The following is a 27,697-nucleotide window of genomic DNA, read 5'->3' on the forward strand; positions in this document are numbered from 1 at the left end:
ATACCACAACAAATGAAGAGTAGTAAAAAAACAACTTTTCTTTTCCTGATGACTCTCAAACATCAAAATCTACCATAACCAAATGCATAAATATACCATCAAGATAAAAGTTAAAGCACCCTTTTAGTCAGGTTCACACAATACCCAGGTATATCATATGTAAGGATTTACTCATTTGAGAGCTTTCACAAGTTCCCACAGGCTACATAGTTTGTAACAATACAGCTTATCTTCTATTATGATTGATTGTTAATTGTGATATTATCGTATAACATGAGGGAGTTGACCTAGCTAAGGGAACTAGGGACGTATTATCAAAAGAGTGGTGAGCTTCACCACACCAGGGGTTAATGGCTGCGGAGTGAGCTGGAGTCAGAGAGAGGATGGCACAGGATGACAAGCAGGGCTGCTATGCTGTGATATGTAATGCGTGGGTCACAGTGGAGGGCACAAGTCAATATAGTGTAAATGAAATCTAGACACTGTTCAATGATTGGCTCTTTAGGAGTAGATGGTGATGACCTCACGGCCGCCTCCGCGCACCAGGAGGACCCGATTCAGCCCCTCGGTGAGGACCTCCAGGAACTCCATGTCTGAGAGGCCGGGAGTCAAGGAGTGGAATCAGCCACTTAGATAGTTACCTTACTATATTTACATTAATATTCACCCATTTAGCATACACTTTAATCCAAAGTGACCTCCAAGTAAGGGCTGAGCCTGAGGACAATCAGAGCAAACATTCATCCAACATTCCATCAACCGACTTTACAAGTCATTATTCTGACCGTACACAACAGAAAAAACAGCTGCTTTGGTAGATGCAACACATGGACTCTGGTAAAGTGCAGACATAAAGGATACAGTTCTCATCCCCCATGCGGTTCTTGGGTGGCCCTGGCATGTTAAGCAGGACCAGCTTGGCCTCCTTGGACTTCTTTAGGATCACCTCATTGAGCCGCAGCGCTGTGTGCATGCGCCTCAAGTTAAACTGGTTTCTGGGAAGTGGAGAAGCCAAAGAGAGTCAATTTCGTGGGGCAAGGCAATGATTATACATCTAAGTGCTAAATGCTGTGATTCACATTCTCTTAAAGAGTCTTATCCATACTTACAGATTCTCCCATTCGCTGCAGCATGGCAAAATAAGGATAATCATGAATGATTCATATGGAAGACATGGCATGAATGGCGTACTGTACTACTTGTACACCTGAAAAGCAGTTTGGTAAACACAAACATTGACATGGATTAAGGTTATTGATCATGTTAATTGTTATTGATCCACTGTAACCACTACTGCCTCACTGCGTAAGGATTGCTAGGCCGATATTCATCAACGCTCACTCACGGTTTCATATTGAAGAGATCTTTCCCCGCCTCTGGTTTTCCTGCTGCCGCCTGGCTCTTGTCCTTTGCTCCACCTTTGTCGTCTGTCCATGTCCTCTGCACTTCACAGTCTGGGCTTGTAGTGCCGCCCCCATGTGTGTTGGACATGAGGCCCGTAGGGGCCGAGTTCTTGGTGAGGGTCAGATGTACCTGTGTGGGGTGGGAGACAGCCTCAGACTAAGACATGCTTTCAGCTTGAGCAAGAGGCCAATGGAAGCTGAAGCAATGCCGGCCTTTATCTGTGTTAAGGGTCTTGATATTTAAAGGATGAGAAGAGGCAAAAGGTATCCTCAAAGAATGGGAATGTAAGAATAGAAGTGCGAGAGATCATTGATGTTTTGGATCGATGAGGTGGAGTCCAGAGCACGGTGGAGGTGGATCATGTTCAGTAAATCGGTATGATTCTATGTACCTCCTCCTCTGGTCTTTCTGCCACGCTGGCCCCCTCCTCTCCGATCTGCGGAACACGCAGAGTGGTGGGGTTCTTACGACGGATGGACCCTCGGGAGACGTCTGTGATGCTCTGGATCTGTTGTGACCAAAAAACATCAGACACCACTGATGGTGTAACACAACCTAACCCCCCCCCCCCCCCCAGGAAACCTCTATTGGTGGCAGTGTAGTCCTCATTGTGGAGTCAACGTTTTGGCAACATTTTTAAGGAAATATGACGGAGGAAGACCAAACCTCTCTCTCCTTCTCGTTCTTGGTCAGATGCATCTGTTTGAGGATCTGTGTGCGCTGCTCCATCACCAGAGTCTTCTCGTAGGTGTAGGCGGAGACGTCGCTATCATGCTTTAAAGGGAAAAGATGACCACATCCGTGTTGAGGACGATCCACGCGAAAATACCAATTTGAATACATATGGAACGCTTACACCCAAATTATAATTAATAATATATAAAAAATTATAATATAATTATCCACTGAAAATACATATACCTCCACATACTTATATGTAGAGGATTTAAAATAAGTACTTTTACTGTCAAATCTATGTCAGGAAACATGCAGGAGTGTGATCTCCTAAGAAACCTTAGAATATTATCCATGCTGTCCCTCACCATCTCCACGACCTCCACCGCAGCGTCGATGCGGAGGTGATATAGGAAGGTGATGAGGTCTTTCTTCATCTGGATGCTGTTGTCGTCCATTTGGGCCACCGTGAAAATGCGCATCTTGCATTTCCTCCATACCTGTCATCCCAAAGCAGGAAATAGAGACGTATAGAATACTCTTATAGAAGATTTTACCTGTTCTTGCATTAGTATAGCTTTTCTAGTTTGTTCAAAAAAGCACCACTTTATCTGTCTTTATATAGTCACTGCCACCACACACAGACAACCCCATAAAAACACAAGTGATAGGAGTCACGACAGAACAGACACATTCACCAAACAAAGGCCGTGCACTCATCAAGGCAATATCACACACAAGGTGCACTGCACAGACATTTCATGTTAAGATATAAATATTCAATAAATAAATATATAATATGCAAAAATATAAACAAAAAAAAAGAGTGTGCAGACCATCTCCACAGCCCACCTTGTGCTGGCGCAGCAGGAAGGGCAGCAGCATCAGCATGCCTCCATCGTGGACGATCCACCACACGTCTATGTGGCCCTCGGTGAAGCGCTCCCCGTTGGACGGGTAGCTGGTGATGTTCTTAGGAACCAACAACGCCAGACTGGCGATGGTCGTCTCTCTCACCACCTCTGGAAAGAGAAGACAAAGTATACTCTGTTATGAAAGATTGCATGTTAGATTATCTTTTATGTATGTGGGAAAGGAGAGACACACCTTGATTTGAAAGACCTTTTTACCCTAAGGATGTTTTACTAGTCTTGTGAGACCATCCTGCTCTGCTGAGTGATATCCAGAGTATCATTCTGTGGATCAGTCAGGCCTAACAATTGAAAAATTATCTGACTTATCAGTGCTAAGGGGAGAGAGTTTCAGTTTATGACGAAGCAAGGAGCGATGCAGCCTGCTAAAAACAATAAAAAAAACAACTGGTACGGCCCAAAAAAGTTTAGAAATTGATGGAGCAATCAAAATGGAATTAAGGTCTTGGAATATCAAGGTGAAAAGATCATCAAAAATGACCAAGGAAGGCATTTATCAGATAATAAGGTGTTTTTTCATTACTTTTAACCGGATTTAACCTGATTGGTTGGGGTTTCTTAAGCAACGGTAGGCCGCGCTATATTTGGAAATCAACCGCTGGTTATGCAAGGCCAGGCTTGAATAGTTCAAATGGCGTCACGAGGCAAGTTGTATTACTTCCCATAGAAGTAGGTCAGCCTAGTGCATTCCAGGGCATGGATATCTCAGCGCTATCATATCTCACTTCTCTGCTTCTGTCTGGAAGGGGCCTACTGTTGGCAATGATAAGAAATGAAACATAACAAGATGGCGTAAACCTCTAGTAACTGCAAAGCAGACTATATTTATTGTGTGACTTTTAACAAGTCTGTCAGTCATTAAGTAACTTGGTCAGCGCCCGTTGCATGCACCCTGGTTACAAAAAAAAAGCTTTACCAACAAAGTCTTTAAGTCGCTCCCGGCTCTCGGGATGCTTCCAGTTGTGCGGCCAGCTGACCAGAATGGTGTTGTGTTTCAGGCCTCCCAGTCCGCCCACCTGCACCAGGTGGGACGTCCCGTCTCTCAGGTTAGACGAGATGACCACCTGAGAGAAGCCTTTCACTCGCTCTGTCTCCATCAGCTTGCGCAGAGACTGGAGGGATCGCATCAGGAGAATGAAACTCTCAGTATGACATGTGAAGGCCAGTGCATATCAGAGTATTTCCTTATGAATTACTATAAGCAAGACCCCTCATCAACAGCCACACCTACATTACATAAAGCACTCACCTGGTCTGCCCGCTGGGCATCAGCATAGTTATTGAGGAAGGTTCCCACCACGTTGGTGCCAACGATGGTCAGGCCTTTGCCCGCCTTCAGCTGATTGGTCAGAGACAATAGGCGGGGTTGCTCTATGTTCTGTTCAGCATCCACACTCACCAGGACCAGGATCTGAGGTCTGACAGACGCCAAAAAAACAGGGGCAGAATGATTGAATACACATGATGAGGAATACGTAGTGATTACTCCATCCAGTCATCTGTCCATCCATCTGTCCATCTGTGGATTAATACATAATTTCACCCATCTCTCCATCCCTCCACCCATTTCCCTGCAGACCCTTTGGTTTCATCTGGATGTCAGTCCATTGCATGGAAAACCACATTAACTGACTGTTCTTACTCAAGGTCCATTCAGGGTCTCTAATAAGCCTGACCTGCGTGTCTTCAGGGATTAGAAGTAACAAGAGCCAAGCAAACACATTCAACCATTCAACCATTCTAACAGAAGCCGGATTTAGCAATAGATCGACTGATGTTTCATGAAAACACCAGTGCCAGCGGCCGGCGGTGGGAGCAATCTGAAAAATGAAACACTGTTTCCATGGCGATGTGTGGTGGCTCCGGCGGGCTGACCTCCAGTTCTTGGTGTGGGGCGGCCCATCCTCCAGCCTCATGAGGGCAAAGCGTGCTGCGCTGAGAGAGATGCCCCGGATGCCGTCCCCCCATTCCTTCTCCGCCCTGTGGGGCACAGCAGGGGAGGATCAGTGGTTTACATATGGTAAGGAATCCACGTACGAGGCGAGGGACAGGGGGGACAGGGGTCTGCCGCAGTCAGCACCAGCCCCAGAGGGAAGGCATCTATGGGGATTTATTCTTCACTGCTCTTAGAAAAACAACTCTGAAAACATGAGGAAGACGGATGGTATTTTTGCTTGTTTTTTATTTTTATATATTTTTTGTTATATATTTGTTCACTTCCGTTAAACTATCAGATCAAATAAACTCAGAAAACATGAGGAGAAGCTTCATAGGGAAGATATTTAGTTTGTTGTATTTGTTCACAACCGTTAAACGATCAAATAGAATAAACTCAGAAAACATGAGGAGAAGCTCCAGAGGGAAGAAATTTCTTTGTTTTTTTGTTCACTTTTTTTTTGTTTTGTTTTTTGTTGTTTGTACCGTTAAACTACCGAATAAAATGAACTCGGGAAACATAAGGAAAAGTGAATTGAGACAATTAGGCATGTAAAATGTAAGGCATGTTCTGCTGGTTGACGAAGACAAATATGGTCATAGAAAAGCCAATGGAGTAGTGTATGAACGATTCAAAACTACTACAATCAAACATATGAATCACTCACCCACAGAACTCAATGTATTTGTAGATGCAGGTAGCGATCCCCATGGCAATAATGGCATAGTGCCAGGAGCAGATGAACATCAGTGACAGACACAAGGTCATACCCAGGAAGGACAGAGCCCTGTGGGGAAGAGGAGAACATCACATGCTTGGTCTCCTCCTAGATGTTTGGGCTAGCTGTGACATTAGCCGTATCTCACAAACAGGAAGCTCCATATGTCATGTTACGCTGTTGAACTAATGTCATAGAGGTTGGTAAGTTACCATTTAAATCTTAATTAAGAGGCTTAAGAGGCTTAAAAAGCTTAGTAAGGCGAAGCACTTCACAGTTAAGATAAACCTGCCAGAGTAAGCTAGATTGTAAGCATAAATTGCTGTTGGGATGTAAAGAAAATTTCATCAAATATGTCACAACAAAAAAACAACAACCTAACACTCTAAATTGCCTGCTCTAGTTTATACAAGTATTGTCGATTAAAACCCTTTAGTCATTCCACCATCCTCTTACCAGTGGTAGAATTTGAAGCGAGGCCTCCAGTTGGGTGTCCTCAGCAGAGTCTGCAGGGCACAGGCAAGGTTCACAAACATGTAGCACATCAAGAAGAACCTAGAGGAAGAGACAAACACAAGGAGAGGCAGAGAGACAACATTAACACATAGGCCTAAAGTGAGAAAAAACGACTGGACAAAATGACTATTATTGCATGAAGAGTACGTAAGAAATGTGGATGTGTCGTGTATTGTGTGTCATGGTATTAAGGCGTACATCGAGAGGATGGGAGCCACTGCATCCAGGGAGGCGATGATGATGCCAATCTCACAGATGCTAGCAGTGAGGAGGAGGGCCCATGTGGGCTCTCCGTTAGCCTTCCCATGACCAAACACCTGCAGCAACACAGGAAACAGTTCACACCATGGAGCCTTGACATACACACACACACACACACACCCACACCCACACACACCCACACACACACACACACACCCTTGTTCTGTTCATTCTTTGTATCTCTGTATTCTGAAGTGTTTCAATGCAATGCGTGAGCCTACTCTCAGGAAGGGGATGATGCCGTCCCGGGAGATGGCCTGCAGAAGGCGGGGGGCCCCGGTCAGGCTCTGCAGGCCCGCCCCGCAGGTGGAGAAGAAGGAGCCAATCACGATGACCCAGGGGGAGGGCCATGCCAGCGTTCCAATCACCAGGTTACCATTCACCCCTTCACCAAACCTGGGCATAGAGGCGAGGTGAAGGGCTGAGTTTGAGTCACTCTGTTATCCCATTATACACTTTTAATTGTTGGCTGCCTTATAAAGGTGTCTCGTGCAGGAGTTCTTATAGGGCAGAATATGTTTTGTCAAGAAAATGATCAAAGGTATTGATTGCTGGAGTGAGGGTGGTAGACTCACTTATCTCTGAGGACAACCCCTTCTATGCAGGCCCCAAATAGTATGACACAGGACATGTCTAAAATCAACTGTTAAGAAATGCTTTTATGCAATGTACACATGCACACACACTACACACACACACACACACACACACACACACACACACACACACACACACACACACACACACACACACACAATCAGATGTCTTTCATACTAGAGGTAATTTTGTGTTGACCGTGACTCTGTGAATGATGCAAACACACATGCAGATGTCTTTAATACTCAAGGGATGTTTGTGCTTAGCCAGACTCTGTGAATGATACAAACACATTCAGATGAGCTCTTTTATTATCAAGGGATGTTTGTGCTTAGCCAGACTCTGTGAATGATACAAACACATTCAGATGAGCTCTTTTATTATCAAGGGATGTTTGTGCTTAGCTAACCTCTGTGAATGATACAAACACATTCATATGTCTTTAATACTCGAGGGAAGTTTGTGTTGAGCCAGACTGAAGGATACACACGATGGACGTGGTGGTGATGGCGGCAATAGTGCCGATCGGGATGGACTTCTGGGCGTCACGCAGGTCCCCAGAGCGGTTGGAGCCCGCCATGATACCTGCACAGAAGAAGACATAAACATCCACTATCGGCCTTTCTACTCCTGGCCATCACGTCCTTTCCTGAGCTCCAGGCATCCTCTCCGTTATCTCTAAATGGACCCTTGTCAAATGGTCAATAGTAGGCTATAGAGAAAAGAAGGGACGGTTCCTCATTTTACCGCTAATTCCACGACCACACCTGTTTCACGGATGTGTGGCGGCGCTGACCTGTGACAGAAGGGAAGTAGATCCCGACCAGCAGGGTGAAGAAGCTGGTGATGTCGGCCATGACGTAGCGGTTGGACGTCGGCGACGGGCCCTCCTCGTCCGCCACCGACACCAGCCCTCTCTTCTCCAGGATCACTCCCTTCTCCAGGTAGTAGCCAAACAGGTTCTCTGAAGGACACAACGACACGGAGTCAGAGGGCGGGAAAAAAGGGAAAACAAACAAAGCAAGGGGCCTTTCTCAATACAAAGTATGCCAAGTTCAGACTTGCGTACTGTGTACTCAAATCTGGTGACGTCGAATGAATGACAATGCTTGACATCAGAAATTAGAAAATTAGACAAAAATGCTAACAAATTGATCAGAAATATAACTAACAGTGAGTTTTCTCCTTCGCCATTGCTGCTGGTTGTTGCTTTCTGGGATACTTGGCTGTCCAAGGCGGCCGATTTGAAGTGCACTTGGCTAAAGGCAGACTTTTGAGTGTAACAGTACTTGCACTGCGACTGATGATGTTTGATGATAAGACCACAAGAACACAAGTGCAGACAAGAAGGCTGATTGAGAAAGGACTTAGGAGAGAGGATGCGGCTGTCACTTGTCTACTAGAGGAAGCCATGTCTATCTTTGAGATGAAACTATATCCATCCCGAAAACAACTTAGTTGATGTAGTCACAGTAACATAGTAGTAATATGGCTCCCCTGGGAGATAAACAAATGTATATATAAACAATATAGCATATATTATAGGATATAATATTATTATATCACATATTATAAATATGATATACTTTATAATTATATAGTATGGAGTTTGTGGACAACATACCAGTGAATCGCCATACAAATACTTTACAAAATGTCTTATCATGAATACCAAAGTGTTATACTGTTTCGTTCATTTTCGTGGCAGGTACGTTCAAGCAAAATCCTCTTTGGCGGCATCGACACAACGGAGAAACTTTGCCGAATGATATTGGTAATGTATGATTTAGTGAAGCCAGGAGGGACGGTTGTGATGGCCTGATCAGCCAGACCGGTGTTGTCCCTTAAGGCGAGGGTCCCCAGCGTGGGGTCCCTGCGTACCTGCTAGGATGCCACTGGTGACCCCTGGGATGCCCTGGATCTCCGTGACGTTGTTGTTGCTGAAGTACTCGTCGCAGGTGGCGTTGAGGGAGTCCGAGTCGCAGAACGTCCTCCACAGCTGGCTGGGGACCGTGTCGTTGTCCAGCTCCACCGTCTTGGCGCACACGTCGTAGGCCTTAGTCAGCAGCGTGCGGTTCCCCAGGATACAGACTCTGTGGGGGTGGGTCCACACAGGCCTCTGGTTAGTATGGGGGAATTCAGTCGGTTCATTTTCCATTGTTGCCGATTTCAATTGATGTGAATACAATTCAGGCCTTTCCATTCAATGAAATTGTGAATAACATGTTTGTCATGTGTCATATATTATTGTACTACTACTAATACTAGTACTTAAAATATTAGTACTACTCAGAATACAACTAGTATTACTACTACTACTACTACATATTAATACATTATTTTATTTTGACAGGGACAATGCACAATATATAATTGAGCCAGATTATAGCCACAAGGCTAATTTACATCTGTTGTCCCCCATTATAACAATGTTATAAATACTTAAATGAATTATCTCAATTAATGATGTTAAAGTCATTTATTCAAATTAAACTCAAAATCTAGCCTACTCTGGCTGATTTCTCCAAATCGCCTACCCTTGTTGTAATAATAACAATATTTGTAATAATAATCATATTCAAACCCCAAAAATAACAACAAATTAAAGATGGCCGCCATAGCGCACGTGAACCACGAAGCAAACGTCCGCCGGCTTACGGGAAGGCCGGGGGGTCGATGGCGGTCTTGATGACCCCGGCATACACGGCCAGGATGGAGAAGATGACGCAGGCCAGGAAGAGCAGTGCCAGCTTGTTGACGTACTTGACCCCCACGAACACCACCAGGGCCATGAGGCCCAGCACCAGGGTGCCGTACACCCGCATGTTGTTCAGCAGCGCCGCCTCCGCCTCCACCCCCTCCAGGCCCTCGATCTTAAAGATGGCCGCCTGAGGAACGATGTAGATCTACAGGGAGGAGGAGGAGGAAGGAGGAAGGAGGAGGAGGGAGAAGGAGGGAGGAGGAGGAGGAGGAGGAGGAGGAGGAGGAGGAGGAGCCAAGAGTTTGGGATTTGAATGGGATTATTTAAATGTCCTTAAAGTCCTCCTTAATGATAAATAAATAAATTGGTAATAGATAGTTTCATATATTGGTAACGATAAAATAAGAAACAACTTATAATTCATTCAATTAAATTAAAATGATGCATGGTATTTGATTGGTCAAACTTGATTGGTCAAAAATCCTACCAGTAGGATTTCAATACAGCCCAAAATATACATGGCACCCGCAAATGTAGTGCCCAGGTAGAAGCAGATCCCCACCGCACCACCAAACTCAGGACCCAAGGAGCGTGAGATCATGTAATATGAGCCACCAGCTGTGGGACACAAACACACAAAACTTTTGGTTCATTCACAAGTACACACACACACACACACACACACACACACACACACACACACACACACAAACAAACAGAGATAGACCTGCAAGCATGCACATACACACAAACCCTCACACACACACACACACACACACAAACACATATACACGCACGCACGCACACACACACACACACACACACACACACACACACACACACACACACACACACACACACACACACACACACACACACACACACAAACCACTCACCTGGCACAACTCCATTGGTTGCGATTGCACTCATGGAGATGGCTGTCAGCATAGTCTGTGAGAGAGAACTTTTAGTCTTATCCTGAAACCCAATCAGCCCCAACCATCCAGCTGCATCCATCAGGACTCGTTTAATCATTCTCTTTCATCTCAAAGAAACCAATATGTGGGGAAAGAATATAATAATATTATTCCTCAATAATCAAGCTCTATTCTTGCTTGTGTGTACATGGTGAAATAAAGTAGGGTCTGCACTAGGGATAGACACAAATAACATCAAAGTTCAGATAATCAGAGGCAGAGATATATCATGCTTGTGCCTGGAACACACCGTTCCCCAAAACAAACAAACATATGTTCTTTATGTTACCTCAGTCTGGTGGGTGAGTATAACAAAGTAAACATTGTGAACCTGCGGCAGACAGACATGTGCGTGGTGATGGCTTCTAGAGTGACGTGTCTGCAGCTGTGTCGATCAACACAAGTAATCCAGTTAATATTATCCCACAGCTCGGCTATCCTTGGCACAAGAGCTTAGAGATGGTGCTAAATGACTCTCTAATCGCCCCTTTAATGAGGTGATCCATTCGTCCATGAGGCGCGTGGACGAGAGCCCTATCTTAGTTTTATATGGCTGGCCACACACTGGCAGGATGATCAGATGTGACCGCTGCATGCCCGGCATTCTCAGGGATAGAGAAAACGTGTATTCACTCTTCCTGCAGCCAGAGGACTAGGCTAGGTATTATTATTACTAAGAGGTGCTCAGTGAGTCATCATCACAACACATGCAGAGCGGGCCATGCGTGAGCCTGGTCGTGCATGAGTTGAGAATAACAATGTCCTTTCTCCAAACTCAAATTAGATTGAACTGAATTAACGAGCACATAAAAAAAAATCCAGTCAAGGTGCACTCATCATGCCATGTGTGATTTTGAAGCCTTTGTTGTGTGCCATTATTTCATCTGTTAGTATTTTTCCTGACATCAAACATGGAAGACGGATAGCAGGACGGAAGGAAGGAAGGTCGGACGGATGGACAAAACATCCATTGAGTTCTTGGATCTGACCTTGACAATTCTTGTATGTATATTAATCGTGTTCCTGGTGACTGTAATAAGCACCGTGAACGGATGTCATACCATCAAGTCTCCTGCCTTCCCCAGAGGGATTGACTGCTTCTATTGGTTCTATCATCTTATTAAAAGTGGCATTCATAAGTAGCAGTGGTGATGGTCAGTGACAGGGAGTGTCAACCACTCACCGTGGAGCAGCACATGAAGACGATGATGAAGGAGCCCAGGACGCCCCCGATGCCCACCATCCAGGTCATTCTGAGGAAGAGGATGACCCCAAAGATGTTCTGGATGCAGGGCAGGTACACGCCCATCAGAGTGCCCAACTGTGGTGCCTGGGGTGGAACACGTGCATATAGAAATACCTTTATAAAACAAAAAGCTTTAAAATGAGTTTAGATTAAGAGAATATTTTGATTAAAAAAAACTGCAAACAATGACATAAAATGACAAACAGTAAAATAATAATTGTGTATTAATAACAATAAAGTGCTGGCATTTATTTTACATCAGCTTTTTATGACTGTTATAGACAAACAAAGGTTTCTGCTTATTCAGAGTTTTTTTCTTTCTATGTCAGCCTTTGAATGCGTTATATTGCCCAATAATCCCAAACAAACTCAGAATTTCAAGTACTGGGCAGATGGCTGATTAGCTATCTCTTTTCAAATGCAAATAAACACTTCTTTGTGGGCATGAGGTATGACAAGCTCTTTGTTCAGTTTAGAAGGGGCTTTCCAGTTTCCAATGCCTTTTCCAACCTCTTCCAATGGCCCTTCCCCTTGGCACCACTTCATTTTTTTTTGCAGAATTATAAAGAGACAGGGTGGCACAATGGGACAAAAGAACAACCCAACACCAACATAACATGTCCTCTGAACTATGCCTAGAGAAATCACCTGCCACTTACCCCAGCCAATCAGAAGCATCTACACTCACCTGCGACACCTGCAATAATCAATGTGCTCGTTCTCCTGGTATGATGCAATCATTTGGTTATTCTTTAATAACCATGGGTCATCCATTAATCGTTTATAGTAGCGGACGGAGCCACAGCGGTTGTACCTTGATGGGTTTCTTGGAGGGGCGGGTTCCCTCCTCGTTGTTCTCAGCCTCCTCGTGCTCCTTGCTCCCGGTGGGCAGGTTGGAGTAGTTGGCCAGACTGCTGAGCAGAGAGGCCACCATGGGGCTGGTGTCCATCTCGTCCTGCGTGACGGAGGTGGACACGCAGACGGAGGATGAGTCACATGGTCCGGTGGAGGTGAGGGAGTCGTGGTGACCCGGTACTCCCTGCCTCACCACTCATCTCCACCCGGGCCTTTTCTCACGTCAATCATTACCCACCATATCACTCATTCTAAGGATTTTACATGTATGTATATGTATGCGTAAATACATCTTTATATGTGTATATATACAGACATATGCAGACATAAGGCATATGTCTATATGCATCTGTATATATGTATGCATGTTGACTTATTTGGTATATAGATGATTTTAAAATGTATGTAAAGTGTGTGCCATTGTTATTCTTATTAATATTAAGGTGGAACAATAAGAAAGAATTTAACTGATGGATGGTCACCTCAAACAGAGCCATGTTCTTGCCATCGTATTGCTGGCTCTTCTCCATGTCGCTGGCCATACTGCTGTTGATGAAGGGACTGCTCTCCTTAGGGTTGCCATCTGCTGGAAGAGATGGGAACACTTGACTTAGCTTCTTTTCACAGACACAGCTCACATTCACAAAACACATCGAGACAAATTAACTACAACACCGACATAGAATAAACACATCATATGGGATCAGCCTGTGAGTTTATGGTTGGGATTTTATGATCCTCAACAGTGCTTTTAAATCAAAGAGAGATATTTTTTAGTGTACACACACACACACACACACACACACACACACACACACACACACACACACACACACACACACACACACACACACACACACACACACACACACACATACACACACAACACAACATGCATGCACACACATGCAAGACATATTGTGAGGTTATGTTCAAGGGCCTTGAACATAACCTCACAATATGTCCAGTTTCTGCCTTGAATCAAGGCAGAAACTGGTGGTATATGTGGTACCACAAGGTGGGAGAAAAACTCCACTTTTAAACTGTTTTTGTGACAACAGAGACAGTTGAGCAATCTGTTCCCCAGGTTACAGTGGGATTACACTAAACACTAATCTTAACAGCAAAATAAATGCCAACCAATTCCTCTCACGCGACATAATACTAACCATAAAATAACCTGATTTTATGAGAAAAGGATTTTATGAAGCCATTGAAAATATCTATGCTATCATAGATCTGTATTCTGGAGCAGAACATATTGTGCTTCTTGTGGTGGGTGGAATTAATGTTAAGATACTGCTGTACTACCTGAAGCAATGCAAATATAACCTCCAACTCCAGATGTCAATATTACTTTTGTTGAGCAATATCATAGCAGATAACATATAATAACATCAAATATTCTTTATTTTTTATGTGCCCAACAACCTGGATATTTGGTAATCCACTATCATTTTCAGAATCCTCACATAATTCCCAGTTCAGCTTTCGGCAAAGAGTAAAATCACTTTGAATATTGAATAATGTTTAGGTAGTGCTTTGTAGGCAATATGTGTGTGTGAGTGTGTGTGTGTGTGTGTGTGTGTGTGTGTGTGTGTGTGTGTGTGTGTGTGTGTGTGTGTATGTGCTTGCACATAGTGTGTATGTCTGTGCATTGTATATTCTATTCCCTAATGTACCATCATGGTTAGAGAGAGAGAGAGAGAGAGAGAGAGATACAGAGGATTAGCCGAGCCAAATAAGCTCTGTGCTGCTTGGCAACTGCGCTGACCTTTGCCTGCTGCCTGCCGGCCCATCGTGCATAGCTCCTCATGTCAATGTCCTCCCACTTATGACGGAGCTGCCTGCCACTGCAGCTCCACATGTGCATTCCTGCTATGGTCCATTGTGAATTGGCGTTTAGCAATAAATCATTATGTCATTAATAATTAAGTCATTATGATAAATTACTAGAATGAAACAAAACAGCCACAGGAGGGAAATTCAATGCTTAAAAATACCATACACAGTATATATACACCTCTCAAGATTTGCAAGGTTTGGCTCCCATTTACAGACTCACTGATGCCTATGCTGAGGTTTATCAGCAGCAGTTAAATATTTAGGAGAACAAGCAATGGTCCATTGGCTATTGGAATATTGGAGTCAAATCGATGAAAACAACCAATGTACCTTGGCAACTAGTGTGCTGGAAAGGCATTGTGTGAATATATTATATTATTGTGTGAATTTTTGTGGAATTTAATACGTATCCATATCTTACACAACAATGCCACTGAGGGAGTCCTCATCCACAATGAACCAACACACTTATCCACAAATTCACCAAACCCAAATACTACCTTCAAACAGAAAACAACACAAGCACCAATGTTTGATGCACAATATATGAATCACATAGGTATATGAGTCATAAGAGGCTCAAACATAAAGTCAAAAAATAAAAGTCAGCAACTCATCATTCTCCGTTCTAATGCTGTGTAAGAGCTTCACTGTGGCAGTTTCTGACAGGACATGACATCATGACTTGACCTCAGTGCTTGGTATGTCTGGGCTCTTCCTTTAGAGCGACTCGCCCATGGGTTCAAAGGAGATGTGTTTGTTTTTGCTGGGATTAATTAAATTCTTTGAAATTAAACGATCTGTGTCAAATTGGCAGCTCCATATAATGGTTTGAAAACACATGCACCACACCACACACAGACCAACAAACACACACACACACACACACACACACACACACACACACACACACACACACACACACACACACACACACAGGCATGTTCACAAGAAGATAGGAAAAGTTGGATCGGTTGAGTCTCGATGAGCAGATGAGCAGGAATGTTCTGTGGAGCAGACACAGGCACGGAGGATCAGGGCTCAGGATAAACATTGGGACATGGGGATAACACTGGTTAGCCGCTTAATAGCATTGTAAAGAATAGGTACACGCATCCAGATGAATCCTCAGCGCAGCCACAGCAGCACAGCCCAGTCCTGACTGAGACTTGGCCCAAACAACACAGATAAAGCAGAGGCGGGCCGGGCGGGGCAGATTGTACCCTTGATGTGACAGGGCTATTACAAAATGGACAGTTTATACTGGCTTTTAAAAGCTTAATAGGACAGGCTCAGGGAGATTATCCTACAGCTGCTGGAGGCCACTGAACCACCAAAAAATTATTGGACAAACCAAAGCTCTCCAGAACTCGCCTCCACTTAGAACGTCTAAGGTCAGCCCTGTGCTGGAGGAGACCAGGTTACTGATCCAATGGAAGGCCATATAATGGACACTTGGAACATCCTTGACCAATCAGGATCCATTTAACAATGCTGTGGTATAAGGTTCTATAGTGTACAAGTAGCCTGACTACCACTATCTCCACTCTTTTGAGTTTCAACCATACATGATACTGTTCTAAATCCAGTTTACATCTCCATCATATGGAGACTATATAGTGAACAATAACTGTCTCATTTTAACGTTTATTTCCTTGCTATAGTCGTCGGTGTGGCAACAGTTTCTTCTTCAGAAGCTGCTGTACATTTTGTGTAAGTTATTGGGGTCTCCCTTGTATTGTCATTACCATTACCATTTATTTTAATTTGAGGACATGCACTCAAATATAAAATATATTCTCCATATTTTAAATAGAATATGTTTTATTGATTATCATCCGTTGTTGAACGATCTCAATAAATACTTCACGGCTGTTCCTCGACCCAGCATTCCTAATCCATACTTCAATAAGCCTGTTCTCAGACAGAGAGAATGATGTTAATTAAATCACTACATGGGCTCTAAAACGGTGCGATCAATCATTTGAGGTACACATGATTGATGATGAATACCACATGTAGCACTCCAATCCTTCCTGGTGATATAGGACTTGGGATCGCAAAAACAGACTGTGGCTTGTTTCATCAACATGCTCTGTTCATTTAGTGCTCTGATCAAAGGACCCTTGGCTTCCCCCGGTTGTTGTATTGTCTTCTAGCAGATATTTGTCCTTACAGGCTTCCATCCTTCTTGAGTATAGGTCAGAGAGATGAAAGAGAGTGATGGGAACAGGATGAGAACACCAGGGTAGCACTGTTACCACAATTAACCTGTGTGTTTGTGTGTTTGTTGTGTGGTTATCTTCAGTAGATATTCATCCTCACAGTCTTCCATACAAGCCGATGGAGACATCGGGACAACACCAGGTTAAGGTCTGCTTCTTATTATCTGCAATGCATCGTCTCACACACCTGGAAAATGCTTATGTCTCCCGCTCGCTCGTCCTTTACGAGATACCCCTCCAAGATACGCAGCTCCCCTCCAAGTCCCAGGGCAGGACGGTTAATTCACCTGAATGTTCTCGTCTGGGCCACAGATGTATTCCTCATGTCGTTTGCTCTCCTTATCTTCTCTCTACTTCTCCTTTGGCATTTAGGAGTATCTCTCGCTGTGACCAGGCAGCCATCCAGCCAAGATGAAACACATCTCGTCTTGAAAACTATGTGGTTCATTTGGAGTAGGGGATCTCCCGGGCTCCTCAAACGATTTTTTTGGACAGTAAAGACAGCTCATGAGAGGTCAGCAAAGACAAACGGGAGCCAGGAAAGACGTCAAAAGGGAGAAAGAAAGAAAATGGTCTCGCAAATCATATATTCGACAGCAAAAGTCTGATGGCAGAGGAGCTCCGAACTGGATGAACACAACGTTCCATTTTCTTTTGCTTCTAGAGTATTTCGACCAATCATGTGGCCGGGTGATGGAGTCGGTAATGTCTCTATTGGAAACAACAATAACATTTGTGATATGCGTGAAAATTCATCTCTGATCCAGAAGAGTACGGTACTAAAACGATTGCATTGTTTCCCCATTCTTGGGAACCCTCCTTGGCCAACGGCGAACGCAAACTCTGGTGCCAGCACTGCTAAACGAAACGTTTGACTTAGAAGACAAGGGAAAACCTCCTGTCCAGACACCGACGTCAATGTCAACACCTCTGTAGTAAACTGTGTGTGAGAGTTTGTGTGTTTTATGTATTTGAAAATGGATTCAGAATGTTTAAAATGGAAAGAAAACTTTACATTTCCAACAAACTAGAGGGATGTACAAGTAAAGGCACAATTTTACATTATTTGCCATTGTACAGCTAAAACTATTACTATTCAAAACTAAAATGGCCACCGGTAATTTGTTAATAATCCTGTGTTTTTTTTCTTAATCCAGCTCCTCTAGTCCCCAAAGCGCCATGTTATAAAAGATTAGTGTTTTTCTTTTTGAGGATTTGGTAATAAGGCAAACCAGTACAGAAGGGAAATGAGGCAGCCTCTGCCTCTTCATGTTACAAAAAATGCCTCAAGTATAAATATATATATATATATATATATATATATATATATATATATATATACACAGCAACAAATGTTATATATGTTGGTTTTTCTAAGTCTTGTTTGTTGGTTTACTTTTGTGTTCAATTTGCACGCCCCATTTTGGTTTGATCGAAAAAAATTCAGATGTAGTTTCTTGGTTCTCATGCTCCACAGTAATGGCCTGTAGTCAAACAAATGCGTGAGAACCATTCGACTCAATCAAACACAATTGAATCATGAGACAAACTGTGGCGAGCACAAGTCGCTGATTGCAGCTGTGCGGATGCTCCTTCACTTTAGCGTGTGAAGTCCTCTTCCATCTTCTGCACTGAATATCTAGTAAGCATTGCGTCACAAACAATCGTTTGAACCCCTGTACTTTCTCTGCTCTCATCATCACGTCATCCATCTTTGTCTGCCACAGGCCAAACAGGAAAAGTTTAAAATGTGAAGGCACATAAGAGCGAGAGAGTCATGAGCATGTTAACCAACTGTGTCTGGCACCAATAAATAACGTGGACCAAAACTACATAATAAAATATGTCAAGAACAAGCTCCCAAATAACCTCAGGCGGTGGTGGTCTGAAACCACCCCAGTCATATAATCTTAGCTAAGCTGTTTATAGATGGACTACATTTTTATAAAGAGTGCTTTGGCACAAGCACCAAACAGACTGATCAAACACTACAAGGGATTCATGACTTTTTCCTCAGTCCAAAGAACATCGTCACCATCTGAACTTTGTCTCAAGTTGAACATCTAATGGTGGCAACCTCACCAGGCTGCAAACATGTGGAGAAAAACGCCAGGGGAGTGGAGAAGGAAACATTTTGAGAGATGGGAGACTGTCTGTGTCTTTGTGCAAATCCCACCAAACAAGGTCTTGCTGCCGAAAAGAGAGTCTCCCCGGGGGCATGGCAGACATGATTTCCGTGTTCAGAGTCAACACAGCTCTGAGTGGAAAAAGAGAAATGAAAGATCAAATCCAGCGACTGATCCAGCTTTGATCACAGCCCACTGGAGTGCTACCAAGCCACGCTTATGACAGCCACAACTAATTAAAGAGATGGTCCCAGCTAATAGAGCGTCTGCACTTGGAACCGAGAAGAAAGAAAGAAAGAACAAAACAAGTTATAAATGTCATAGCATTATTCCTTATTTGAAGTGATCATTTCCTTTCAAACAAGTAAACGTTATAAGATAGCTAAATATAACTGGGGACAACTGAGAGCTGTCTTATAGAACAGAAGAGATGAAGGAGCAGGGATTGAATCGTCTCAAAACTTAAGACAACTGGGGTGACAGAGAACGAGACGTTTGAGCTAAAATAGAAGGATTAGCATACATGGATTGCGCTCTATTTACTTAGCTGCTCTTCCTCCTGGGAAAAGTAGCCGAACACACCAAAGCTAAAGCAAAGGGCGCCAGCGAAGGGCGCAAGTGTAAAGCACGTCGGCTTTCAAAGCATTCCGATGTTAATCAATGAGCACTCCCACACAGCAGGTAGAGCTAAAGCGTCTGTGGAGCGGAGCGCACTTCCTTTGGCATGGAGTCTATTTGATGGCGCCTCCGCCTTGCATTTTTGAAGCCAATTTTTCTTTTCAGATAATCAATTGAAATGGCCTTGATGAGTGAGTCTACGTGGAATTGAATATGCCTCCTGTGTGATGACAAGAACGGAATAAAGTTCATCTTCTGGTTGCTCTGTAGCGTGGGTGTGTGGGTGTGCGGGGGGCTTTAGGCCCTGCTTTGGCTCAAGGCTTTGACATGGAGAGGATTTGATAAAAGTTTAATTTGACAACTGACCCCTTATCCCTATGTCACGCGTTCCGTTGCTCTGATTGGTTCTAGATCCATCCAATTGCTGCCAGTGGTAAGTTTGTTCTGCGCCTGTTGGTAACGGCCCTTGGAAATTGAAAAAGAACCAAACCGAAAGGTTTGAGATTCATACGCATTTGCAAATTTGTCTGCCGATGTGCGGCTACATCTTCATCAGCGTGTGAACGATGCAATAATGACACACGGTCAAACAGTATCAACATCGACTACCAGTCTCAACACATCATGGACGCTCTATTGCCTTTGAACTCTCACACTCCAAACCCTCTGTTTGTTTTTAGCTGAGACGGCTGTGCTGCCATGTGTTTCATATTTGATTCTGTTTAATCTTTGTATTGAAAACATTATCCTCTTGTCATAAATATGCATTATTGTTTTTGGTTTGGATTATGCAACGAGGTCATGTTGAAGTTTTTATTCTCATCACAATGCAGAGAATTTACGTCTTTCTCCCCAAAGTAAAAAAAAACGACCATCCCGGCTGACTATCACAACAGAGCAAAGCCGTAAATCAGAGTACCTCAGAGAAATTACTTGGAAGCCTGTAATATTAAAACCCCTTTATGATATTAAAAGCTTTGCCTTATATTATATAATGCATGTGTTCGTCTGCGATGACATAATCTCAGACGCTCTACACAAGTCACGTAAACACTGCTCGCTTTGTGCTGGTACTGACAGCTTCGCACAGAAGCCAAATATAACAATACACATGCGTGAGTTTGTGAATGAAGTCATGAATTAAGCAAGGATACGGGTTGTAGTAGTGGTAGTAAAACATAATGAATAATAAGGGCGTTGTGCCTACACCCCCAGCAGAAGTCTGGTTGGCATATCGGTCAGCGGTACACAAGTAGATTTGGGTTTTTACTAGAAACACATTTCCCTGAAACCAAACCACATGTGATCATAAAAATAAAACCTAAAATAGGTGGAACGGGCTATCCCCTAGCGATTCCTCCCCTCTGTATCTCGGTTGAATCAAGCCAATTGCTTCAGAATCGAAGCACAACTGGAAACAACAACAGCTGGCGAAGAGATTAGGGGAGACAGGGGAGATGAATACACAGAGAGTGTGGGAGGTTAAAGGGCAGACAGACATCCTGAGTTGCTTTCATCAAACGTTTCAACATAACGTCCCTCAAGGAGTGGTATGCAACGGGAAAAATGGTAATCCTGGGAATTTACAGCCCTTCATCATGGATGATGAATAACATTGAGTAGCCATTGGTCATAGAGGGGGGTATCTCAAGGGCCATGCAGAGAACAAAGCTCAGTGCCTGCATTGCAATTATAGCAGTAAATCATAGGCCTACTTTGAACTGAGAAGCTTGTTTGTACTGACTCACAAGATGTGATGATATGACGTTTATTTTACATATTTGTTTACTTCATAACTTCTGTCACACTTCTATAACCCTATAATCTATAAAAAGTTCAACAGCATATATATATATATATATATATATATATATATATATATATATGTATATATATATATATATATATTATGTATATATATATATATATATATATAGATTTTAGATGTGCATATATGATTTATATATATATATATATATATATATTTTTTTTCCTGAACAAATGTACGTCAACGAGTGAGTGCATGTGTGAACATGGCCCATCAGCCCAGCATTAATCTCTCCCAGTCCAAATGCCCTCTAGAGGGCTGGTCCAGAGCCATCTGCCCTCAGTGTAGCTGTGACCTACTACTACTCCAAAAACACAAGGACAGGTAGGAAGCTAGCAGAATCTGCAGCCACCAACACCAGCCCCAGCCCTACCAACACCAACCCCCACCACTTCAAACACATGCTGGCAGTCTGATTGGGCGGAATTTATACAAAATGGCTGTTGTGGTTGTACCACGATGAAGATGCCGATGGTATTAAGTAATTAGGCAAATTAAATGTGCGCATGAAAAATATGTTTTTCACAGGGGGTAACATTAGCTAATGACTATTTAGAAAGCGCAGATGTTTTAGAATGAGAAAAAAACCCATTAACAACAGAGAAGCTTACATTTTCTGTACTATAACACTGTGGTGCTGAAATCATTTGTAGAGCCTTGGACACTGTATTAATTTACTGGTGTGTAATAAATGCAAAAACCTACAAACAAATATCACTTAGCACATTTTGTACATTTAATTCTAATATTGGAATTGCTTCACACAGAGTTTACTTAGTCCGCACCTTGTTTTGAATTTTCATAATTTAACATAATTAAAAAAAAACATATTATATAACAAATGCATTATTCAACCAATGGCAAAGTATCTCAGTGAAAGAAGTGAACTATTAACAAGACAGTTATGAGGTGATGATCAAACAAGCTATTGTTTCCAGATCTTGGAACAACGCTGATCGGATTGGTGTGTTCCTAGACTCTACGAGGAACGGCATGTACCCCATACTCTAAACATCCTGGAGGATAATATATCAATTTATAATAACTTAATATAGTTTAATTTAAATTGATGTGATGTAATGTTTACTCTGCGGCGGCATTGTATTAATTTAATTGATGCAAACAATGAGCTTGTTTTAGTTCATTCAGCTGAATTTACAGGAACAGAGTGAAGGAGGAGGAAGGAAGGTCATTAGCTAGCTCTATTTTGCCCGGGGGACTTTGATCTTTTCTGAGATAACAACAAGAATCTTTAACCCTACTGTATGTTCATTAGCCCAAACTTTATAAGAGCAGTTCTGATTCATTGATTTGAGGGAAGTGCTTTCTTTTTTATTGCTTGGCAAAAGAGCATCAACACATCAGCCATGACTTTCCAGTTAAAACTTAAAGTTGTGTTTTTTGTTTTAGTAGTCCTAAACTGAACTTAACAAGTTGTTCATTATCAGTTCATGCTGTTGTTTAAACAACTTTTGGTGTTTAAGCTTTTTCACACTGAGACACAAGACACTTTATTGGGAACGAAACAACAAAACGACAGGTTGTTTGTATGTGTCATCCAAAACGACCAGTATGAATGTTTAAGTGCCCTATTGACTGTTTGAAGAAACAGCAATGCGTCACATATGCATACCTGTAGCCAGCTATAAGGTCACAAAGGTCCTGACCTTTGTAATTATTTTAGAGCTAAAAATAAAATTGGAGACTCAATATAAATAAAAAATCAGCAGTTGAGAACTTCTCGGAGATGAGTGAATGCTTGATTCAGTGTAGACTTCTTCCTTTGTTGCCGATGTGTATAACATCTGATGGTGCGTGCGCGAGCCAACCACCACCAAGAATGTAGTTTGAATAAATGTCTTTGCATCACCTGAGCTGTTGTGTTAAGTGCTTTTTATGAAACTGATGATGTTCTTTCAAATAAAACCCAGGGATGACATTTCTTCTTCTTTGGGACGGATTAAGAGGACACAATGGACGTTTATGTTCGCTTTGCTTCCGCCGGAAGAAATACATTCCAAAGGGTCCTTTAATAAATAAAAACATCACCAGATAATCATGACAATGATTAATGATAATCATGACACATGAACACCGCTGATGGATGATGTTCTTTTAATAAAAACATAGATCTTAGAGTGATGCTGGGATGACCTCTATTCTTCTCTTTTGGATGGACTAGGACAATGTGTTTTTGTGGGGTAACCCGGAAGTTTATGTTTGCTTTGCTTCTGCCCGAAAAATCCACTCCAAAGCTTAATTTTACATGCATTTTTTAATCAAGATAATCATGACAAATGAATGCCGCTTTGAATGTTGTTGAAGCTGAATGCATCAATAAAGTAGGAACTTGTCCATTAGACCTATCCAACAGGGTGCGCGGGGGCATCGCTCTGTCAAAATCTAGAGTTTCTACAAAATGGTCTGAGAGGGCCAAGGTTCAGTGTGGGGGTCAGTCAGGCCTTGGATCAAGGTTATTAAGTCTCTGGGCAGTAGGACCCTCCATCTCCAAAACTGCCTTTTGAACAACATTCTGATTGACGAGGTCTCACAGGCCACACTTCAGAGAGGCTCCGTCAAACAATTTTTCTGCAAGCACTAGAAATACAAATCCTGGATATGTCATTTGTGGGACCTAGGGGAACATGTGTATGAATTTTGGCACCTCTGCACATCTTGAAATTGCACCAAAAGGGGCGTGACCTCTAACCCCCCTCCCCCCCACCAAGCCTTGGAAATATGCAAAACATGCTGGGCCTCAGTAATAAACAAGTTGAGGAACCCTGCCTTAAGGCGTGTAAAGACTGCTGGCCTATGGACACGTTTTTCACAATATACATGGTAATCAAGGGGCCCGCATCACGTCTCTTAGAGATATTAAAAAGTGCCTGTGCATTTCTCTCATAATTTTCATTTTTGAGATACAGCTCTGATTATCAGATAAGCCTATGGATTGGTGAGGTGTAGGTCTTGGAAGGATTCTTGCTCAAAATCTCATAGTAGGCTGTGGGGTGAGAGGTCACAAGACCTCTTTTTAGAGGCTTTTTTAGTTCCTTACTCAAGGGCTAGTGCCCCCAAATGTATGATCTTACTTTTCTTTGAGGCCCTTTTCATCTAAAAGAGACCCCAGGTTTCTTGCTCACTCCAAGTTTCCTTGACCCCTAGGCCACCTAGTAATCATACAACTTCCTGTAGGGCTAGATGTATAGTATATTTAAGCACTAGATCACGACAGGCTGTGGTATACGGTCATTATACCACAGTTAAGGGGCGTTGTCCCTTAACTGCCGGCGAACGTTTGACACCCTCAAAATTGAGGGTGTCTATGACTTTCATTTCGCCATATTTACGTAACTGAAATGAAAGTCATAGACACCCTCAATTTTGAAAAAGCTAGAAAGTCGGAAAAACTTTTTTTTTAAACGAATACAAAAAAGTAGTCCCTCCTGGCTGCCGGCAAAGTGTACAGCGGCTGCTATGCAACACACTGTAGCGTCCTTCAGAGAGATGAAGGCTAAAGACGGTAGCTTGGTTCGCCGGCAATTTAGCCTACTATCGAGTTCACTCACCGTGTGCCTATTGCTTTACAACATTTCCACCCTCTCCATCAATCAACATGTTTTTTTAGGCTTCAGTGAACTATGCTATTGCTTTTATATATAAATAAACAACAGTTCAAGTTAGGCGCGGAGTGATACTGAACTCCATAAACTGAACGGGCGTCATAGCTGTGTGTATACGCTCAATATACAACAGTTGGGAACCAATCAGATCGCTTGATTTAAGCCACCCGTTTTATGAGATCTATTATTCTAGTAAACCTTATTGCCCTGATTCATATAAAAGAGACCGTCTCTATCTTACTCCCAAGTCCTTCTGTGCCCACATGTTGAGCATTTGAATAGTCCTATTCGTCGTCCCTTTACTTTATTGATGCAGTAACACTTCCAACAGCTTTAAAGCATGATTAATTTGTCATGATTATCTTATGATTAACAAATGGTAAATATAAAATGAGCCATGGAATGGATTTTTTCGGCAGAAGCAAAGTGGACATGAACTTCAGGTTTGCCCCACAAAAACGTTTTCCTATCCCGTCCCAAAATAGAAGAAGTAATATGTCACCCGTTCACTCGAAAATCTAAGTTTCTATTAAAATAAAATAATTAAAAAAATATTTAACAGCAGTATTAAAATTCCTGATTATCCTGTTTAACAAAATGTATTTAAAATGTTACTTTTCCAATGAGAATATACAATTGTCCTTAACTTTGACAATCGTATATTGTCAAGGTTACGCATTGCTGTCTCCTCGAACAATCGATATGGGTCTAAAATGTTAATATAGGTTTGTTTTGGACGACTTATTCTGTCGTCTAGGTTGGAGATCAGCAGAAGTGAGTGACAGCATAATGGAAAGGTCACGACCTGTTGGGCCATGGGGACCCCAGGGAGGGCTAAACATTTATATTTATTAATAATATTGATGAAAAAGTATTGATGAGAATACAACTTCTTCACACCATAAAAAAATAAATGCCACAGAATTAAAGTACATCATATATATTTGCTGCACATAACAAAAATACTAGCCTGGAAATCCAGACCCACATCTAGAAAGCTGTAGGGTCTGGCAATGAGTAATGAAAATGGCCCAACTCGAGGGGCGCCAAGCATGCATTTGAAAATATCACTGCACGCAATTAGATAACACGGATACGACCAATCAGAAGAATACAAGGGGTGACGTATCCAGATACACTGATGTGATTGGTTCGCTGCGCAAATTCAAATTGTGCTCTCGCGAAAACTCTGGATTTACTGACATGACATGGATCATAAAACGAAATACATAGAACGTGCAAAAGTGAGCCCTTGCAGAATGAAAGACCGGAGATTCCGATTTTATTTCCAGTTTGTAATCCCATTTTCCCTGTGATGTTAAGCTTCTGGAACAATCGGGTTTTAGGAGAAAAGCCAAGTCTGACAGTAAATGTTTAAAGTCATCTGTCTGTCACATAATACATATCGCACATGATGCACACATATTCACCCCTCCCCCTCACATACACACACACACACACACACACACACACACACACACACACACACACACTCGCACACATGCAAGGTAAACAAGGCTAGCCTCGTAGTGAATGGGAGATGTAGACCGAGGCATAATGTGCCTTGATTGGATGGCCATGAATGACTTCTTGAGAGTCAAAGGCCAGGCTCTCCAGACTCACCGCCGGGCCTACATTCACAATTGTATGAACCCTTTTCACAGTAGCATAAACAGCCCATTGATGACTATACATTGATTATGCTGGTGCTGTGACAGACGATAGCAAAAACAAATGACAGGAACGGGAAGTTACTTTACTCTACTATTGACAACCTGTGCAAGGGTCCATTGTAGTTCACAGAATGAATTAGACACAGCACACAGACACACGCAAACACACACATACAGCTTATACCATGTGCCATGAGCAAGTGTAGTATGTTCTGGCTTCATCGAGCATCGAGGACTACGTCTGTGGACTAAACATGACTCAACCTGGCTTTGCCTTGTTCCAGGTGTTCTACTGCAAAATATGGGTTGTGCATGAACCTATAAATATGGGTAAGTGCATGGACCGTTTAAATGAATTTGTCAAATGAGCCTTCAGCCTGATGTTGAAAGTTGAAAATTACGAAAAAATATATAGTATACAAGGAAAAGTACCTCTCTGCACATCCTTGAATATGAATCTTCTCCAACATATTTTAAGCATACATGACAAACACACACACATGCACGCACACAGCTGACTGCCTTCATCACTCACCCTGGCTGTTGGGTCCCCCCTCTCCTTCCTCACAGTCTGTCAGGTTGTTGAGCATCCTCTCTCTCTCTCTCCTCCTCCTCCTCCTTCTCAGGCTGTGGAGAGCAGAGGGCCCCCTGGAGCTCCAAGCTCACTGCCAGCTGTGTGAGGGCCGCGGCCCAGGCAGACCCCTGGGCAGGACGCTCTTTGAACAAATATGCTCCTTGTCTCTCCTTCAGGAAACTGCTTCTTCTCCTTCTTCTTGTTATTTCTTCTAAAGACCAAGGGGCAGAAGAGAGAGAGAGAAAGTGTGAGAGAGTTAGAGAGAGAGAGAGAGAGAGAGAGAGAGAGAGAGAGAGTGAGGGGGAGAGAGAGAATGTTTGCCTCTTGGTCTCTCTCCTTCTTTGTTCTTCCAGGTGTGAAGTGTGTG

The 27,697-nt window shown here is 42.8% G+C and overlaps 1 protein-coding gene across 1 annotated transcript; it reads right to left on the minus strand.

The window, feature by feature from the left end:
• Positions 1 to 501: 501 nt before the first annotated feature.
• On the minus strand, positions 502 to 27,346 carry LOC311360199 (solute carrier family 12 member 5-like; the record flags this gene model as incomplete). Its single annotated transcript, XM_084480283.1, has 26 exons — positions 502 to 593; positions 862 to 995; positions 1,110 to 1,124; positions 1,346 to 1,533; positions 1,796 to 1,912; positions 2,071 to 2,178; positions 2,448 to 2,579; positions 2,932 to 3,101; positions 3,928 to 4,123; positions 4,261 to 4,429; positions 4,887 to 4,991; positions 5,615 to 5,734; positions 6,122 to 6,220; positions 6,380 to 6,498; positions 6,664 to 6,838; positions 7,018 to 7,075; positions 7,526 to 7,624; positions 7,836 to 8,003; positions 8,921 to 9,132; positions 9,698 to 9,945; positions 10,228 to 10,358; positions 10,637 to 10,691; positions 11,901 to 12,047; positions 12,778 to 12,918; positions 13,301 to 13,404; positions 27,292 to 27,346. The coding sequence occupies 26 exons, from the start codon at positions 27,344 to 27,346 to the stop codon at positions 502 to 504; spliced, it is 3,357 nt and encodes a 1,118-aa protein (XP_084336409.1).
• Between the last annotated feature and the right edge of the window lie 351 nt (positions 27,347 to 27,697).

This window comes from Micromesistius poutassou (genome assembly GCF_964030765.1).
Source record: "Micromesistius poutassou genome assembly, chromosome: 15".
Lineage (NCBI taxonomy): Eukaryota > Metazoa > Chordata > Actinopteri > Gadiformes > Gadidae > Micromesistius > Micromesistius poutassou.